Source organism: Lissotriton helveticus, chromosome 5_1 (genome assembly GCF_964261635.1).
Source record: "Lissotriton helveticus chromosome 5_1, aLisHel1.1, whole genome shotgun sequence".
Lineage (NCBI taxonomy): Eukaryota > Metazoa > Chordata > Amphibia > Caudata > Salamandridae > Lissotriton > Lissotriton helveticus.
This window is the reverse complement of record NC_136065.1, coordinates 1,995,446,742-1,995,467,800: the sequence shown is the minus strand read 5'-3', so window position 1 is coordinate 1,995,467,800 and position 21,059 is coordinate 1,995,446,742. Positions and strand designations below refer to the sequence as shown.

At 47.6% G+C, this 21,059-nt stretch overlaps 1 protein-coding gene across 1 annotated transcript in view; it reads right to left on the bottom strand.

Annotated features, from left to right (window-relative positions):
• Positions 1-8,942: 8,942 nt before the first annotated feature.
• Positions 8,943-21,059, bottom strand: part of LOC144752840 (E3 ubiquitin-protein ligase TRIM39-like) — a 157,455-nt gene continuing 145,338 nt past the window's right edge. The window contains exon 6 of the mRNA XM_078640680.1: positions 8,943-9,009. Within this exon, the coding sequence (XP_078496806.1) occupies positions 8,943-9,009 (67 nt within the window). The remainder of the gene's footprint in view (positions 9,010-21,059) is intronic.

Sequence of the window (21,059 nt, the reverse complement as noted above, 5' to 3'; positions counted from 1 at the left end):
TTTTCGAGCCTTGAACAATCTTGGCCCAGGCTATCTGAAAAAACGTCTTGTTCTATCACACTCTGTGAGATCTTTACGATCCAATAGTTTACGTCTCTTGGTTGTCCCACGCTTCCGCCTTTCTAGAGTAGGCGGTAGAGCTTTTGGAGTAGCAGCAGCTAGACTGTGGAACAACCTCCCCTTGGAGCTAAGATTTGTCCCCACTGAATCCATCTTTCGCCGCAAACTAAAGACTTGGCTGTTCTCTTCTTGATTCTCTCCTCCTTCTCAGGGCTCATTAGTTGTTAGCGCCGGGACACCCCCTCGGGGGTAGCCGTGCGCTCTATAAAATTCAAAAATAAATAAATAAATAAATAAATCCCAGCGCTGTTGGGGCCGTTGTGGAGATTAAGCAAGCTATTGCCCAGAGTTGCAGAGTGGGACCCATGATTAGAATAGGCACGAGGCGAGAATTATCAGGTCCGAGGAAATTGAGCCCAAGACCCGCCGAGGCGGGAATTGAACCCTGGTCCCGGGCCAGACCTCTGCATCAGGGTCTGCCGCTCTAACCATTGAGCCACACTTCTCCAATGAGCCTTGACAGAAACCCACATGGCGGCTGCGGACCTGCACGTGCACACAAGCTTGAGGCCAGCAAAAGACTCTGGTAGCGCTTTGAAAACCCCCTTACTAAAAGTCGAGCAAGCAGGGCATGCGCTGCCCTAGACTCAATCTAAAAATGGAAGTGCCAGAACCCAAGGTATTTCACAGGAGGCCACCTAATTTGGCAATATCCAATGTCCCGACCTACACTGCAAAAGACTAACTATGACACATTACAAGTATGATATTTTGTACTATTCCAGGTCAACTCAAACTGTAAAGATGGCCTGGACCCGATGGTTGTATTATTTGTTAAAGTAAACTGAACACTTTGTCGATGAGCTCTGCTAAACAAATGATGGGCAGAGCATCACACTTAACTTCAGTCGTACACTCCAAAATACAGTGAAACTGGAAGCCTCACATCAGAGTACAATTGCATACCATTTTTGTTTGACCTTGTTACTCAAAGCAAACTTATTAAATATGAGTTACGTGTGTCCATGGTTGACCTACAGCAAACAAGACCCTTCATTTCCCACAAAGTTGTACCCCTGTTTCTGTTGCTGTAATATACACAACAAGCTGCTTAGACCTGGGAGCACAATAGCTGTAATGTGTGAGCCAACCGTGTCCTCGTTTGTGGTAAAGGCCATGTGACGTCCCTTCTATGAAGTATTCTTACTTTATGTAATGTCGTCTCCGGCCTAGCAGCTAACAAATTCCTTCTAACCTAGCCCCTGACAAACACGTTGGGCACAGCTGCCATACGGTACAAAGAGTAGTAGCTGGGATGTTTGAATTCCCACACTGTGCTTTGTCATACTTCTTTACTCTAGGCATGTTTAATCTATTTCCTGTGCGATGGAGAGGTTACTATGTGCTTCTTTCACAGGTCATTTTACATGTTCTTTTAGTTTTCCCCCAGGGACAACTCAAGAATGGAGTCGGGAAGGAAACACTGAGAACCCGATGGGTGAATGTGCGCTTAACAATGCACATGCTATGTTATGTTATGTTATGTTGGACGCTGAAGCAGGCTACTTGAGCGTGAATGTGTAGCTGAAAAGGTTGTGAGGCTATCACTCAATGTTTTTTCCTGCGTTATTCACTATAACATTTAAAAGTGTTTGTGCTCACCAGTCTTGAACTTCCTCTTTATTAAAGCATAATGGGCAACTTGTTGGCGACATGTTAAAAACAAGCATTTACAATGCAATGGTCTCAGCATTATTAAAAGTAACGCTATTGGCATTGCTCATGACATTTTTTTTGGTGTTTTTTTTATCATAAATAAATGGCATTGTCATTTACAATGCCAATAGCTTAATCGCTCGCAAATGCATGACCTATTGCATTTACACCCACACAGAGCCACACACACAAAGCCACCCTCACACACACATACAGAGCCACCCACACAATCTGCACTCACAATCTGCACTCTGCACTCTGAATCTGCACTCACAATCTGCACTCTGCACTCACAATATGCACTCTGCACTCACAAACTACACTCTGCACTCACAATCTGCACTCTGCACTCACAATCTGCACTCTGCACTCTAAATCTGCACTCTGCACTCACAATCTGCACTCTGCACTCACAATCTGCACTCTGCACTCACAATCTGCACTCTGCACTCACACTGAATCTGCACTCTGCACTCACAATCTGAACTCTGCACTCAGAATGTGCACTCTGCACTCACAATCTGCACTCACAATCGGCACTCACAATCTGCACTCTGCACTCTGAATCTGCACTCGGCACTCACACTCTGCACTCTGAATCTGCACTCTGCACGCACAATCTGCACTCACAATCGGCACTCTGCACTCACAATCTGCACTCTACACTCTGAATCTGCACTCTGCACTCACAATCTGCACTCTGAATCTGCACTCACACTCTGAATCTGCACTCTGCACGCACAATCTGCACTCACAATCGGCACTCTGCACTCACAATCTGCATTCACAATCTGCACTCTGAATCTGCACTCTGAATCTGCACTCTGCACTCACAATCTGCACTCTGAATATGCACTCTGCACTCACAATCTGCACTCTGAATCTGCTCTCCGCACTCACAATCTGCACTCTGCACTCAGAATCTGCAGTCTGCACTCACAATCGGCACTCTGCACTCACAATCTGCACTCTGCACTTACAATCTGCACTCTGAATCTGCACTCTGTACTCACAATCTGCACTCTGAATCTGCACTCTGCACTCTGAATCTGCACTCTGCATCTGCACTCTGAATCTGCACTCTGCAGTCTGAATCTGCACTCTGCACCTGCACTCTGAATCTGCACTCTGAATCTGCACTCTGAATCTGCACTCTACACTCTGAAGCTGCACTCTGAATCTGCACTCTGAATCTGTACTCTACACTCTGAATCTGCACTCTACACTCACAATCTGCACTCTGCACTCACAATCTGCACTCTGAATCTGCACTCTGCACTCACAATCTGCATCTGCACTCTGCACTCACAATCTGCACTCTGCATCTGCACTCTGCACTCACAATCTGCACTCTGCATCTGCACTCTGCACTCACAATCAGCACTCTGCATCTGCACTTGCACTTTGAATCTGCACTCTGCACTCTGAATCTGCTCTCTGAATCTGCACTCACAATCTGCACTCACAATCTGCACTCACAATCTGCACTCTGCACTCACACTCTGCACTCACACTCTGCACTCACAATCTGCACTCTGCACTCTGCTCTCACAATCTGCACTCTGAATCTGCACTCACAATTTGCACTATGCATCTGCACTCACAATCTGCACTATGCATCTGCACTCACAATCTGCACTATGCATCTGCACTCACAATCTGCACTATGCATCTGCACTCACAATCTGCACTCTGCATCTGCACTCACAATCTGCACTCTGCACTCTGAATCTGCACTCTGCACTCTGAATCTGCGCTCTGCACCTGCACTCTGAATCTGCACTCACAATCTGCACTCTGCACTCTGAATCTGCGCTCTGCACTTGCACTCTGAATCTGCACTCTGCACTCTGAATCTGCACTCACAATCTGCACTCTGCACTCACAATCTGCACTTTGCACTCACAATCTGCACTCTGCATCTGCACTCTGCATCTGCACTCTGACTCTGACCTCTGACTCTGCACTCAGAATCTGCACTCTGAATCTGCACTCTGCACTCTGAATCTGCACTCTGCATTTGCACTCTGCATCTGCACTCTGAATCCGCACTCTGAATCTGCACTCTGCACTCTGAATCTGCACTCTACACTCTGAATCTGCACTCTACACTCTGAATTTGCACTCTGCACTCTGAATCTGCACTCTGCACCTGCACTCTGAATCTGCACTCTGCACTCTGAATCTGCACTCTGCACTCTGAATCTGCACTCTGCACCTGCACTCTGAATCTGCACTCTGAATCTGCACTCTGAATCTGTACTCTGCACCTGCACTTTGCACTCTGAATCTGCACTCTGAATCTGCACTCGGCACTCACTATCGGAACTCTGAATCTGCACTCTGCACTCACAATCTGCACTCTGCATCTGCACTCACAATCTGCACTCTGCATTTACAATCTGCACTCACAATCTGCACTCTGAACCACTTTTCAACACACACGTTGTATTGTCCCTTCTGAAGTACGTGTTGTGGTTATTAACGCAATTCCAGTCAGATGTGAATAAAACCCAATATGAGATGTGGAGTTATTAGGTATAATTTTAAACTGTAACACCGGTTTCGAAACGTCCACAATTGCGATCATCACAAGGAAGCTTTTGATTATAAAGACTGTCAAAATAAGTACTTTTCTAAAGAGCCCACTAAGTAGTTGTTATTGACTGTTCTTCACCTTACCTCGCGCAAAGGTAACCTGACCCGTTGCTCAAGGCGTATTCGACGTCACCTTAAGACTCATTAGTTTGAGCCAAGGAAACAGTGGCCTGCCGAGTCAAAAATCAGACTCCTGCCCCCCTCAACACAAAAGCTCGACTGTGTCACCTCACAATGGCTGATGAAGGGTTTCCTGTCATCGGGACGGGTCAATAAATAGGCTGCACCTCACCTGCCCACGAGCACAGAGCGGCGACATTGTTTATGAGATCCTCAGGTGCAAGTGTCATGGCCTGCAGCTCTCTAATGAGTGGGAAAGGGCAGACCCCAGCGCCATCGACGAAGCATCAGACAGCTATCAACGGGCGTCCCTCTGGTGCTCGAGCAGGCATCTGTCACTACCTCAACTCCCTGATCTGGAAGAAGGACCGCATTGTAGAGGTAAAGCATCTTCGACCAGAAACGTATTTCCAAAAGAGCAGCAGAGGAAACTTACCTGGAGTGGCAGGGAGGCTGTTCCTGCAACAACAACAACAAAAAAATGGCGGCCGCAAACGTCCGAAATTTTCGGAATCGGGGGCGTGTTTTTTGCGTTCTGAGTGACGGATGACGTCACAGGGCGAAAGAACGCAAAAAACACGCTCCCCAATCCGAAAGAGACGGGGCTTTAATGGAGTGACACCCTCTCCTCCAATGGCTGGCCTCCATTTAGGAAACCAGCCAGTGGGGGAGAGAGGCAGGTTCAAGCCCCCCTAACTCAAAAACATAAAATCTTCAGAGTCTACGCAGTGCGACGTTCCGAGACCTAAACAGGAGGTTAGCGCAGTAACTTGAAAGCTACAAGCTTTAATTAACGAGACCTATTGGCTATACCGATGCTTGACCTTGACCTCTCTGCCTGATAGTCACTAAATGGGTGGGGGGGCTAAAACGTAAGCAGTCGATGGAACTACCTTGACGTGTTCAGTCCCTGCGGAGTTACAGCGCCGTCCAATCTCACTGTCCCTATAAAACTTTCGGGTTCAACAGTAGCTGCGTGAAAACAGACAATTTGGCACTTTTTAGGTTTCGCCTCGTCGAAAGCTGCGCCGCGCAGCTTTTCGGCGCAGGCTAAATCTAATGTTTACAGTATGTGGCTTGGGAATCCGCCCTCTGTTCCATTGGCTAGCTCCATAAATGGAGGATAGCCATTGGAACAGAGATCTGTCCGTCAATTGCGGAGCAGATTCGGGGGCGTTCCGGCCATTTTTACTCATCCTGCCCCTTTGACAACGTCATTGCGGTGGTGGGCGGTTCCTATTTTTTTTTTTGGGAGAAGGTTTGTTTTGGTCATTGCAGGCCGACCGCCGCCGGAAGAAGTTCAGGTGAGTGCTTTTTCTTGCCGTTCCCGCCCCCCCTCCCGCTGTCCGTGCCTTTCCCGTCCCCCTCCCGCTGTCCGTGCCTTTCCCTACCCCCCTCCCGCTGTCCGTGCCTTTCCTGCCCCCCCTCCCGCTGTCCGTGCCTTTCCTTGTTAATGCCTGCTTTTAATGTTTGATTTCATCACTTATTGAACATTTGGTAATTTGCCCCTATTTTCTGTCCATAATCATATATTGGAAAAGATTACCCCACACAGGAATTTCACCAAGCACTTGTTGCAATGTAACAATGAAGTTACGGGAATCAGGAAGTACTGCCACTATTCGTTTTGTTTCAGATACGCTCTAGTCTTCCATGCACAAAACCCTGAGGCACGGGAGAGAAGTCGGGTTCATTTAATTATGAGTTGCAGCTGTCGGAAGGAAGGGTATTTAAACTGCTACGGCTGCTCATTTGCCTCAAGCTGCAGGCACAGATGGTTGTATTTTAAACGAGTAGGCGGGGACCATCAAGTCATAAGTATGTTGTAGCGGTATGTAGGGTGGAGACTTTAATTTGCAAGAGGACCCTGCTAAATGCTTTCCTCTTTTTCCTTTCGCACTCCAGTGTGTGCCAACAGGCCCGCCTCTCCGTGTACCTATGGAACACTATTAAGTGCCTTAGTATGTATGTACCCACTATGTGTGTTTTGGTGAGCTGTCCAGAGTGCATGACACTTAGTTTCGCTCTGTATGAGCCCTAGATGTGCCCACATTTGCATTTGTTTGTTCCCACAGGGACGAACTTTTAATGTTTTATTTTTCTTTATTTCGCCTCACGATTTTAATTTACAAACATGATACGGGTACGTTATACTGCTGCCCCGTTCCGCAACAGAACAGAAACAGAACAGAACAGAAACATGCCACCAGGGGCTACCCCTGGTGGGTGAGTTATTTTAAGCAAAAGGATTCTTTTCCCCTTGGGTCGATGGGAGGGTTGATGGATTGATCTAATCAAGTTGGTACTCTAGTATGTTCATAGTTGTTTTCTCACCAGATTAAGCCAGTTTAGTAATTTGGATGCATACAGAGTTGCTGTGCCTGAACAAAATAGATTCCTGATCATTTGCATTGTGCTCAGCATACTTTAAAAAAAGGAATAATAGTATGTCTAGGGAGCTTTCTGTTTGTAGGTGCATGCAGAGCAGTCCAGTCCACATCAATTCAAGTGTTTACACTGTGGGTATTAAAGCTAGAAAGACTGAAGCAAATCAAACTGAAAGATACTTTACTTGTTTCTCTGCTACTTTGCAGCACCATCGCTTTAGAGGGCAAGCATACTGCTTTCCAGTTTATGCATGCAAAATGTGATCCAAACTTTGCGAACTGAAAACATTACTTCCCTATAACACTATGGTTGCAGCTTTGAGTGTTTTAAGTTGAAGTACAAATTCCTCGCCAGCCCAACGTCATGAAAGTAGCATTTTGAAATTAAAATTCACACCATCGTAAATACTCAGTACATGTACTCGGACAAGTGCAGACCAGTTCAGATTACAGGAGAGAAATGCTTATCTAAAACGTAGCTTGTGTGCCTGTGCACTGTAGTTTATAGAGACTTGCTAAAAGTTCATACCACTGCACGACGTTCACTCTTGCCTTTTTTTAAGCTTTCTGAAGCTATTGGCATTGTAAATGACAATGCCATTTATTTATTTATTTTCAAAACAATCACATAAATAAAAATGTTGTCATTTACAATGCCAATAGCTCAAACTTTTCAAAAGGCGAAACCATTGCATTGTAAATGCTTGTTGACTATATTCTTCTTTGAGAGCAGAGTCCCCTCGGACTGGCGCACGTGCTCTTTGGCACCACACATTAAAACAGCAGCGTGGGAAAGCAGGGTTCGGGGGTCCTTTTGTGATCTTCTGCAAACAACTGAGATCCGCCCGCACTTTAATCAGAACGTAGATTATATATAATATGTAACATGTGATCTACTACACCTGGGTATCCTGTTCCGATTGAGACCGCAACCCCTACAGTTACTACCTGCCTTTGATCCTTTCAGAAACCGCATATCTAGCCTATATGTGCGGTTTCTGAAGGGATCAAAGGCAGGTAGTAACTGATAAGACAATATAGGCCATCAGCGTCTGCATGTTTTGTGGCAGAGAGGGCGATTCTGGATATATGCTGTATACATTTTAAGAGGGTTTGCACCAAATCTCCACTATTTCTGCTAGCTGGAAAGAACGAAGATAATGTTCTTGTTTAACACTAGGCGTTATAGCGCTGGCCTGCCATTGCCAAGCGCTGTAAATAACTAGTGTTATTGTATGAACCAATTTAAAGGTCCCCCATCTCGACCTTTCTGCAGCCACTATTGGCACAATGAGTTACCTGCCCAGGATCACCAAAAGTGGTCTAACATTGAAGCATGGATTAGAACCGTCCCAATAATTAAAACATAACTAACGAGCGCCGCAACCTAAATATTTATTATCATCACGGCCGTAAAATAATACTATAAGTTTATTCAATTGAAAATAATCGGCTGGCCTCACGAGTTTAGCTTGGAGCTCGACTGCCACATTCCTAAGCTGTGAAAGAGCAAACCTATCAGGACTGCGAATTGCGAAAACATGGGCTACATTCACGTACTTGGTGAGCGTGCGTGCCTTGCATTTATCACAACTGATAAAAAATACGTAAAAATGCGGTTTTGTCAATGATGGAAGGAAGGATATGTATTCTGCCTCGGGTGCACGACATGATCATCTGTCTAAGAACTGGCACGGAAAAACAGACCAACCGCACTTTTTCATCGGGAATACACTGGCACGTCTCTGGCGAAGATTTATCGCTGTCCAGAATATTCGAACTGAAGTTACACGCTTTTACAGGGGCCGAGAGGGCCCCACTTCACGTCATGCAGAGACGAGCGCCATCCAAGGGTTACCGTGGCGGTGGGATTTGTAAAGGGGCACTGCCACCTAGGGGCGACAAAGACACGCGCAGGCAATCACATACTCATTCGTAGCTGACAATTTGACCTTGGGTAGCATCTTCAAATTCTTCACTTTACTAAAAGGAATACAAGAGGCCGGCAAGCTTAAGTTGTGCACTTAATTCATATCAGGGCAATTGTTTAGAACCCCAACTTTACCACCACTTTCCTACAATAGCTTGGAAAAGTTCAATCTCTTCTTCCAGATCCATTTGCCCAGGGCTTCAGACAAAAAAATGTACAGAAAAGAGTTAAGTAGAAGGTGACTTCGCGGTGCTAAGTTAGATCTGTCAACGTCATTCTATTAATGCGAAAACACTCTTAAGTTAAATGAATTGTCTAATAATACAATACTAATAATAACCTTTTTCATAAACTTCAAAATGCTTGGCAGTGCTTCAAAAAATGTATTCCAAAAATATAATAGATGATTCCGTAAATTGGACATCGACATCACAGATTTGAGTCCTGGTGCTCTAACTGGGTTTCCTAAAACACAACAAACACAGTACTAGCGGCAAAAATGTGCATATCTTTCAACAGATAACCTGGCCCTCAGTGGGACACGACACAGTGACATTCAAGGTTTGCTCCTCCAATGGAAGTGTAACACCTGAAACCCAGTGCACAATATATATTTATATAAACGCATCCATACATCCTGGGTACAGACCAGGTAACCAACTATAAAGTGATAGGACTCAGGGGGCTGGCTAACAATGGTGCAGTAGGTGCAGTGCCCCCCGACTCCCAGTTTCCCGAGGGGCCCTGCGAACCCTGATCAGTGCTATATTTTACCACCCACCAGTTGCCAGGAGGATTGGGCTGGCGCCGTGGCACTCTTGCTGTGACCCACAGACCGGAAGGCTGTGTTTACTTCCAGAAATGTCAAAAACAAGCTACATTTTAGCTACTTTTTAACACGCGGGGATGCTGGGCGTACAGAGGTCGGTGCCAGTTACTTATTTGCCAAAAGGTCTGGGCTAATTTCACAAAACAGCGGACACTTGAGGGGGAGGGGCGCTGCTTCTGGTCAACCATACTGTCGAGCCCCCACTGTCAACTTGCCTGCCATCCCCCGGGTGTGCAGCAGATGACACGGTTGAGCTGCGCAGACGGAGTCACGCCGGCTCGCTTTGAGTGAGCAATGTGTGTTTTCTTCAGCGGCGTGCAGGGGACAGGTCCTGCTTGCCAGCATCCTTCACCACACCTTAATATTCAAAGAGGAGCTCAGCGGGACTGCTCTCTTTTGGATTAACCTGAGTATTACGTCTGGCAGATATTAAGAGTGTAAACAATAAACCAAAGCACGCAGCAGCTGACCAAGGTTTCGCACATCAACTTTGTCTGTTTCAAAGATATTTAGTGGTGCTGCTACTCTCACCATCCGCTGCCAAGGATGTATATCAAAGCAATAAAGTAAAAGAGTAGAGAGGCGCACTCAATGAAGTCAGTAATACAAAGAGTCCATTAAATATGTAGATTTTCTGTTCTTTTCTTAAATATATTCTTTATTTTCTTTCACATACAACGGCACAGCCAACGCGTTTCATTCCCATTCGTGCCTAGGGAATTTCATCAGGGCATATACTAAATAGTCAGGTCGATACGGTAGTCCTAGATGAGGTTGCTCCTAGGAAGCTGGTGTAGGAGAATGATCACAGTAGACCACGACGTATTCCTGAAAAGGCTTGACACTCAATTCCAAATGGAATGGTGGTTCGAGTTCCCCGAGTTAGCTGAGATGTACAACTTTGTAAGGTGTATATTGATCCTGGACCCCTTAAGGGAACTGCAAGGCGGAAGGGGGTCCGCACGCTCGGGAAGATAACCGGCTGGAAGGCTTCCATTAATCCATGAGGAGGAGCGGCGGAGAACGGAGACTATATCAGAGGTACCGTTTCGTAATAACGCGAATACAACCACTATACACGCCGGTTATCTTCCCGAGCGCGCGGACCCCCTTCCGCCTTGCAGTTCCCTTAAGGGGTCTAGGATCAATATACACCTTGACTCTCCAAAGTTGTACATCTCAGCTAACTCGGGGAACTCGAACCACCATTCCATTTGGAATTGAGTGTCAAGCCTTTTCAGGAATACGTCGTGGTCTACTGTGATCATTCTCCTACACCAGCTTCCTAGGAGCAACCTCATCTAGGACTACCGTATCGACCTGACTATTTAGTATATGCCCTGATGAAATTCCCTAGGCACGAATGGGAATGAAACGCGTTGGCTGTGCCGTTGTATGTGAAAGAAAATAAAGAATATATTTAAGAAAAGAACAGAAGATCTACATATTTAATGGACTCTTTGTATTACTGACTTCATTGAGTGCGCCTCTCTACTCTTTTACTCTATTGCTTAGATATTAAGAGTGATTTGCTTCCAAAACAGAGCTGTCAAGACAGTTTATAAGTCGTGGGAGGGCACTGTAGGGGAAGGAGGGGTGCAGCTGGAATATGGGTGGGTGCTGCACGAAGCACTGGTGCGGCTGGAGGGGGAAGCGGAGGGTGAGATGAAGGTTTGAACACTGCGTTTTATTTTAGAGTGCGGCGCACAGAGATGCATTGTAAATCTCTTGGTGCCACTTACCTTAAATGATTTAACCATGCACGCTACAACATCGGAGTAAGCCTAATGGGCATTTGTGTGAACAATCACACGCCTAGCGCGATCGGAAAAAAAAACGGGTGTGGGGACGTGAGCCAACACGCGCGTCACCGCAAGTACTACCTTGCCTGCCACCAGCTTGCTATTACGCGCATGCGCGCGCTCTTGTGCGTGTGATAGTAAGCTGGTCGCCGGTGTGCGAAGTTGGCCTGATGTATGATGTCTACAATTCTGTGGGCACCTTGTATCAGTCCAAAAAATCCCTTATGGTGGTGGTTGTAAGTCAACCTTATAGACAAGCTATCCTAGAGGTAGCATTGACTATGCAGCCTTCAGGCTAAACTCAAGAGGGCATGTGAAGCCAGCTGTTTTACCATATGCAATCCTGTAATATCAAATGAAAGGACACCGCACAAGTTATATATTATAAAAATATATGTATTTATTACTAGAATAATCCTCTATTCTCTTTATGAGTCTAGAGGCACAAGCGTTTAAACAAAAGCACAGTTAAACATACACAAGTTGCACAATTATGGATAGGGCCGGTGGCCACTCAAACCATATATTAAAAAAGTGGTATAAGTATCACTTTACGAACAATGGTAAGGCCTAGGGCCTTGGGAATCGCTTGGACTACACTGGACTAACAGCAGTTAGGACGGGAGTAGCCCGCGGGAATCGGGTGCAGCGCTAAAAGCACACGCATGCACCAATGCAAAGTCAATGGTGCGTAAAAGTTACAAAGTTACTGTTTAGAAGTCTTCCGACTGGACTAGAACTTAGCCACTTAAAACTAGGACACTAGAGGTGTAAACCACTACAGAAGCACTGGCGTTCAATCGTTACCTCACCCATATGAAGCGGGTGCATAGGTGCCAAAGTGTGTCGGGTTTCGTCGTGGAGTTCTATGGAGCCTGGAGATGAAGATGCTGCAGGCGGCCAGGAGAGAAGAGTCCGGTTGGATCCAAGGGTGGATCGAAGATGTAGAGTTCCTGAAAGCAGAGGGGACAGAGTCTGGGTCACTAGCCAGTGACCAGGATGGAACCAGGAAGGAACCAGGCGATGTCAGGCGCAATCAGGTGGTTGACGGGAAGCTTGACTCCGCTGCCACGTGGACTCTGGGGCATCGAGGATTACCAGGAGTGAATCACGAGCTGTCCCACGAAGGCTCTCGCTGTCGGCGGTGTCGGTTTCCGGATCGGAGTCAACAGGCTTTGGCAAAGGCAACCCACGCCGGATTGGAAGACCGCTTCTTTCTCGGACCAGCAAGGTCAGAGGGGTTGCTCTTTTTCAGGGGAGCGAGGGCCAGTCTGGAGCAACCAGACTAGCAGAGCAAATTCAAAGGTTCATCGGTACTGGGGCCACTAGCGAATGGCCAAGCGACCGGACCAACGCTTAGAGCAGGAAAATGCAAAAGGGCCCCACACAGCACTCGTTGAGTGCGGAGCGAAGATCTTCGGTGCACAAGCTGCTCGGGGCTGGGGCATCCCAAACCCCAATGCACAGCTTCGAGGGTCTCTCGGGAGCTGCACGGTCAGCACTTCGCAGTCTTTTCAAGATGGCCGGCCCCATGATTCAGGTCGCCTCCACGGGTCTCAGATTCGCTGGGACTGTGGATCGGGCTGTTGGAAGGCAGGAACGCTGGGTCTTGTCGATCTCTGTCGCTCGAGTTCCGACGGGAACTGCAACAAAGCAAACCGTTGGGCGCTGGATGGTGCCTGTTTGCATAGGGTGGTCACTCCTTGACCACAAGGGAGTTTCTTCAGTCTTCCACGTCGAGTGGGATGTCGAAGGGTCCAGAGTTCTGTATCAAAGTTTCAGTCAGGATTAATCTAATGCTCATGGGCACAGCTCCTACCTTTATTCCAAATCAAGGGGCTGGTTTACCTGCTAGGTCCCTCCTATGGGTGGGACCAGGGAAGGGGGTGGTTACACCCCTTTCCCTTTGTCCAGTTTCGCGCCAGAGCTGGGGCTGGAGTGCCCCAGAACCGGTTTGACTGGATTTTGCATGGGACACCTTGTGTGCCCCAGGCAGTGTCTAGTTTCATTCAACCCTCCCTGCTCCAATCCACTATCTCCTGTCTGGGGTGGTGTAGCACCTCCCTGTGACAGGAAATCCTTTGTCCAAGCCTCCCCTGCCAGGTTTCGGTCAGCAGCAGGATGCCAGACTTGTGTCGGGGCAGCAGCATCCATTTTGTGATGCTGAGGCTCTGGTTAGTTTTAACCGCGTTTACTGTTACCCACATGTCTTAGCCCTCTAGAAGGGTGGAATGCTACCCCCGTCGCCAGAACTGGCGAGGGGGTAGTATTCCAAATCGTATGACACCTTACACGACATGTTTTGATAAAGCCAAACCAAAGTTAGCAATAACCGCGAGGATTATAATGCACTTAAGAGTATATGGTATGGCAATATCCTAGAACAGCTATAAGGAAATGGTTCTGAAAGCTGCAGACAGGCTCAGCTCATGCTCGAGCAACATCTCACATAAAACCCAGCACTCTGCCTCCAGGATTGTTAAGGCCTGCCATAGGAGTGACTTATAGGTATATATGTGTACAGATATAGGTTTAGACATATGTATACTATATCTAAGCAAGGGGTGATTACATGACCTTGCCCCAGCAGAGTGGTCAGACAGTTGTGTCAGTTTGGATGGCCAGCCAGGGGTGGCAAAAGATATGCTGCAGCCCCTGGTAGGCCTTGGATGCACCTATGCCCTGGGTACCTATAGTACACTGTACAGGGGCTGATAAGGTGTCCAGTACCAAATTGGTGATGTACCTAAAGTACATGTCTGTGAATATAGAGAGAGAACAGCAGGCTGTGGGTCTGATTAGCAGGCCTACAGCCACATTATGTCGAAAACCAGTGAAGCAAAAAGCAAAAATTGGGGTGACCATACGAAAGCAGACCCTACTCTCCTACATAACCCCCCCTCGCCCCCCCAACGCAGGGACATTAAACTTAACCTTGACCAGATAAGTCTTCATGTTCTAAGTGGACGTATCTGGAGAGACCATCTGCATTGCCATGGTCAGTCCCTGGTCTGTGCTCCACTGTAAAGTCCATCCCCTGTAGGGAAATGGACCACCTGAGCAGTTTGGGATTCTCACCCTTCATCTGATTTAGCCACAAGAAGGGCTTATGGTTGGTCTGAATCTTGAAGTGAGTGCCAAATAAGTATGGTCTCAACTTCTTCAGGGCCCAAACCACAGCAAAGGCCTCCCTCTCAATAGCTGACCAACGTTTCTCTCTAGGGGTCAGCCTTCTGCTAATAAAAGCAATGGGCTGGTCTTGACCATCGACATTAAGTTGTGAAAGCACAGCTCCCACCCCCAACTCAGAAGCATCTGTTTGGACAATGAACTCTTTGGAGTAGTCAGGACTCTTTAGGATAGGTGCAGAGCACATGGCCTTCTTCAGGTCATCAAATGCCTTTCGACAGCTAACTGTCCACTGAACCTTTTTGGGCATCTTCTTGGATGTCAGATCATTCAATGGTGTCACAATGGACCCATAGTTCTTTACAAATTTCCTGTAATACCCAGTCAGGCCCAAGAAGGCTCAGACTTGTGTCTGGGTAGTTGGAGGAGCCCAGTCCTGTATGGCCTGTATCTTGCTCTCCAATGGTTGAACCTGACCCCCACCTACTAGGTGGCCCAGGTACACAACCTTGCTCTGCCCTATCTGGCACTTGGTAGCCTTGATAGTCAGGCCTGCCTTTTGCAGGGCCTCTAGAACTTTCTTCAGGTGGATCAGGTGATCCTCCCAGGTGGAGCTGAAGACAGCAATATCATCTAGATATGCTGCACAAAAGTCATCCAACCCAGCAAGGACTTGATTCACCAACCTTTGGAAAGTGGCAGGTGCATTCTTCAAACCAAAGGGCATTACCACAAACTGATAATGTCCACTGGGGGTTGAGAATGCTGTTTTGGCCTTAGACTCCTCACCTAACCTGATTTGCCAATAGCCAGCTGTCCGATCAAATGTGCTCAGAAATTTGGCAGAAGCCAACTTATCTATGAGCTCATCTGCCCTTGGAATAGGGGGAGCATCTGTCCTAGTGACAGCATTGAGACCTCTATAGTCCACACAAAATCTCATTTCTCTCTTTCCATCTTTGGTGTGAGGTTTTGGTACAAGGACTACTGGGCTGGCCCAGGGGCTCTCTGATGGCTCAATAACTCCAAGTTCAAGCATTTTCTGCACCTCAGCCTTTATACAATCCCTGACATGGTCAGGTTGCCTGTAGATTTTATTCTTCACAGGCAGACTGTCACCAGTGTCCAACTCATGGGTGCATCAGTTAGTTTGACTGGGTGTGAGAGAGAACATATTTCTATGAGCCTACAACACTTGTCTGCAGTCCCATTGCTGCTGGTCAGAGAGGCTGCCTGCCAAGGCTACTCCATCCACTGAACCATCATCAGGGTTTTGGGATAACAGGTCTGGGAGAGGGTCACTCTCTTCCTCCTGGTCCCCATCTGTTGCCATGAGCAAGCCCATGTCTGCCCTGTCCACATATGCTTTCAATCTGTTTACATGGAGCACCCTGTGGGGGCTCCTAGGGGTGCCAAGGTCCACCAAGTAGGTGACCTCTCCCTTTTTCTCCAGTATGGTGTGGGGTCCCGACCATTTGTCTTGGAGGGCTGCTGGGGCCACTGGCTCCAACACCCACACCTTCTGCCCTGGCTGGTACTCAGTCAGAGCAGCCTTTTGGTCATGCCAAGCTTTCTGTAATTCTTGGCATGCCTCCAGGTTTTTGGTTGCCTTCTCCATGTATTCAGCCATCCTGGAGCGGAGACGAAGTACATAGTCCACAACATCAAGTGTAGGCTTTTTGAGAGGTAACTCCCATCCTTCCTTCACAAGACACAATGGACCCCTTACAGGGTGGCCAAACAAAAGTTCAAAAGGGCTGTAGCCAACCCCCTTCTGTGGGATCTCTCTGTAAGCAAAGAGCAGGCAAGGTAAAAGGATGTCCCATCTTCGCCTAAGCTTTTCAGGTAACCATTTTATTATTCCCTTTAGGGTCTTGTTGAACCTTTCCACAAGCCCGTTGCACTGTGGATGGTAGGGTGTGGTGAACTTATAGTTCACTCCACACTCTTTCCACATTGCCTTCAAATATCCAGACATGAAGTTGGTATCTCTGTCTGAAAGTACCTCCTTTGGAAAGCCCACTCTGGAGAAAACTCCAAGTAGGGCCCATGCCACAACAGGGGCTGTTGTGGTTCTCAGGGGAATTGCCTCTGGGTACCTGGTGGCATGATCCACTACCACCAGTATAAATCTGTGCCCAGATGCTGTTTGGGGATCCATTGGTCCAACAATGTCTATCCCAACTCTCTCAAAGGGTACCCCCACCACCGGTAGTGGTATTAGGAGGGCCTTTGTGATGCAACCTGTCTTGCCACTGGCTTGACAGGTGTCACAGGAGCGACAACACTTTTTTGTATTCTCTGACATGTGAGGCCAGTGAAAGTGTGGGACAAGTCTTTCCCAAGTCTTAGTCTGGCCTAAGTGTCCTGCTAGGGGAATTTCATGGGCCAAGGTGAGAAGGAAGCCCCTAAATTGCAGAGGAATAACCAACCTCCTGGTAGCACCAGGCTTGGGGTCTCTAGACTCTGAATAACGGAGCCCATCATCCCAATACACTCTATGGGTACCTTGAGCATTCCCAGCAGCAGCTTGCTGTCTGAGGGGTTCAAGAGAAGGGCAAGTTAACTGAGCGTGCCCCAGATCTGCCCTTGAGGGTCCCCCTGTCCCCAGAAACTCAACCTGATCAGGTTCAAGTTCTTCCAGGACAGTCTCCTCTGGGTTCAGAACCATCCTCCTGAGAGGGCTGATCCTCAACCTGGGGCAAGTGGGAAGGCACTGCCTAGACCCTCTTGATCTTCCTCTTGGGTTGTGGTTGGTCTATTGTTTCAAGATCCACCACAGGTTCAGGTAGGCACTTCTTGGCCTGGGACCTGGTTACAGCAAGGGCATGTGCTGAAATACCTAGCATCTCTGCATGAGTCCTATACTCCACTTCTGACCATATGGAATTCTCTAGATCATTGCCCAACAGACAGTCTACTGGGAGGTCTGCACTCACAACAACTTTCTTGAGGCCATTTACCCCTCCCCAGGAGAAGTTAACAACTGCCACACTATGTGTAGTAGTGGCCCTGCTAGCATTGGTCACTAGGTAATTCTCACCTAGTACAATTTGTCCAGGGTCCACAAAGTTAGGTGTCACCATAGTGACACTGGCACATGTGTCCCTGTAGGCCTGAGCCATTTTCTCATTGATTAAAGGCGTCTGCCTATACTTGCCCAAAGTATTGGGACTCACAGTAGGGGACATATCCATGTCCACATCATAGAGCAGAACTGCCTGAGTAGGGACTCTGACCAGGCCAGATTCCATCTCAGTACCCAGGGTCAATCCCACTATACCCTTGGGCTGTGTACCACCACTGCTGACTGTACTAGGGGGTGCAGGTGCCTTAGGGGCTGCAGTGGTAGGGAATGGGTTCTTCTTGGTGCATTCACTACCCCAGTGTGAAACTGATTTACAGGTATTGCACCAAGGTTTCTTTGGGCTTTCAACCTTCTTCTTTTTGTTTCCATTTTGGGAACCACCCTCCTTATTAGAATTATTTTGGGGACCTGAAGAAGACTTCTGGTCTTTTTCTTTCTTATCACCACCCTTCTGGTCTGCCTTTTTCTGAGCACCTCCATGGTTCTGGGGTTTCTGCTTAACCCTGGTTCTGACCCATTTGTCTGCCTTCTTATCCAATTCTTGGGGAGTGGTCAGATCTGAGTCAAATAGGTGTTGATGCAACAACTGGTTCTGGCAATTATTAAGGATCTGTTCTCTCATTATTAGATTGTACAATCCTGTATAGTCTGTAACTTTACTTCCCAGCAACCAACCTTCCGGAGCCTTAGTGGTACAATCAACAAAAGCAGTCCAGTCCTGAGTCTGAGCTGTTTGGGTATCTCTGAACAACAACCTGTATTGCTCAGTGGTTAGGCCAAACCCTTCAATAGGAGCACTCTTCAGGACAGAGTAGTTTTTAGCATCCTCAGGTCTAACAGTGAGGAGCTTATCTCTCCCTTTCTCAGAAAAGGAGAGCCACAAGATTGCTGCCCACTGATCTCGGGGAACCTGCTGTACCATGCAGGCGCTCTCCAGAGCAGTTATCCATTTGTGGATATCATCCCCATCTCTGTAGGGGGGCACAATCTTACTCAGGTTTCTATGATCATAGGACCTGTCTTTATCTCTAGGGATAATGTTGCCACCAGTGGGTTCTAACCCACTCAATTTTTGTTCCCTTGCTAAAGCAAGTTTAGCTTGGACCAGGGCTATCTCTTCCCTCTCTATCTGGAGTCTGACAGCTCTCATCCTGGCCTTATGCTCTTTTCTCTAGGGGGAAGTCATTCCCCTTTGAGAGTTCCTTGAGGTATTAGAATTGTTAGAGTCCCTGGAAAGTGATCTATCCCTTCTATTACCTGGGAGTATTCTGCTATTGGGTCTGGGTAAGTGGTCCCCTTCTCCTTTCCCATGTAGGACCAAGTTAGCTTGGTTAAGCTCCCTAACTGGTACCTGGTTATCCCTCTGATCATTGTCTGAATCCTCCCCATTTGACTCTTGGTCCACCTCCTCATCTATTACTATAGGAGTGATGGGGTTCTACTTCTGGGGTAATGGGTTCAGTCTCAGGGGGATTTACCCCATCTCCTGGGTTCCCTGGGGGACCTGCACTAGCTTTCTCAAAATCATCTTTTTCTAAGATTGCTATCAGGAGTGAGATAGTAGGGTTGTGACCCTTTCTCAGCCCTCTTGCGGTGCACAATCCACCCAAGTCCTTGAAGCTGAGATTTGCATATCTGGAAGGTTCCCTGGCTGGGCCACCTCTCACAGGTAGAGAGCTGGGCGCTTCACCTGTGCCAGACATGCTTCTAGTGAGGTTTAAGTGATGCACTTACCTACACTAAGTGTTTTCCTACTGGAACCTTGCTAGTGAGTTGTAGTCAGGGTGTGCTACTCCCTTTTCTCTACAACTACTAAGTTCAGTAGAACTTAAGTATGCTAAGCTTTTGTTTTATATGTACCTATAGTACTTAATGTGATCTTTCAAATGATATAAAGATTGCAATGGTAAAACAACAGCAAGCTCAAATCCCAACCGCTGCACACCAATGTGAGAAGTTGGCCTGATGTATGATGTCCACAATTCTGTGGGCACCTTGTATCAGTCCAAACAATCCCTTATGGTGGTGGTTGTAAGTCAACCTTATAGACAAGCTATCCTAGAGGTAGCATGGACTAAGCAGCCTTCAGGCTTAACTCAAGAGGGCATGTGAAGCCAGCTGTTTTACCATGTGCAATCCTGTAATATCAAATGAAAGGACACCACAAAAGTTATATATTATAAAAATATATGTATTTATTACTAGAATAATCCTCTATACTCTTCATGAGTCTAGAGGCACAAGCGTTTAAACAAAAGCACAGTTAAACATACACAAGTTGCACAATTATGGATAGGGCCGGTGGCCACTCAAACCATATATTAAAAAGTGGTATAAGTATTACTTTACGAACAATGGTAATGCCTAGGGCCTTGCGAATCACTTGGACTACACTGGACTAACAGCAGTTAGGACGGGAGTAGCCCGCGGGAATCGGGTGCAGCGCTAAAAGCACACGCATGCACCAATGCAAAGTCAATGGTGCGTAAAAGTTACAAAGTTACTGTTTTAGAAGTCTTCCGACTGGACTAGAACTTAGCCACTTAAAACTAGGACACTAGAGGTGTAAACCACTACAGAAGCACTGGCGTTCAATCGTTACCTCACCCACAGGAAGCGGGTGCATAGGTGCCAAAGTGTGAGAGAAGAGTCCGGTTGGATCCAAGGGTGGATCGAAGATGTAGAGTACCTGAAAGCAGAGGGGACAGAGTCTGGGTCACTAGCCAGTGACCAGGATGGAACCAGGAAGGAACCAGGCGATGTCAGGCGCAATCAGGTGGTTGACGGGAAGCTTGACTCCGCTGCCACGTGGACTCTGGGGCATCGAGGATGACCAGGAGTGAATCACGAGCTGTCCCACGAAGGCTCTCACTGTCAGCGGTGTCAGTTTCTGGATCGGAGTCAACAGGCCTTGGCAAAGACGACCCACGCAGGATTGGAAGATCGCTTCTTTCTCGGACCAGGAAGGTCAGAGGGGTTGCTCCTTTTCAGGGGAGCGAGGGCCAGTCTGGAGCAACCAGACTTGCAGAGCAAATTCAAAGGTTCGTCGGTACTGGTGCCACTAGCCAACTGGCAAGCGACCGGACCAACGCGTCGAGCAGGAAAAAGCAAAAGGGCCCCACGCAGCACTCGGTGAGTGTGGAGGGGAGATCTTCGGTGCACAAGCTGCTCGGGGCTGGGGTTTCTCAAACCCCAATGCACTGCTTCAAGGGTGCCTCGGGAGCTGCACGGTCAGCACTTCGCAGTCTTTTCAAGATGGCCGGCCCCACGCTTCAGGTCGCCTCCACGGGTCTCAGATTCGCTGGGACTGTGGATCGGGCTGTTGGAAGGCAGGAACGCTGGGTCTTGTCGATCTCTGTCGCTCGAGTTCCGGCAGGAACTGCAACAAAGCAAACCATTG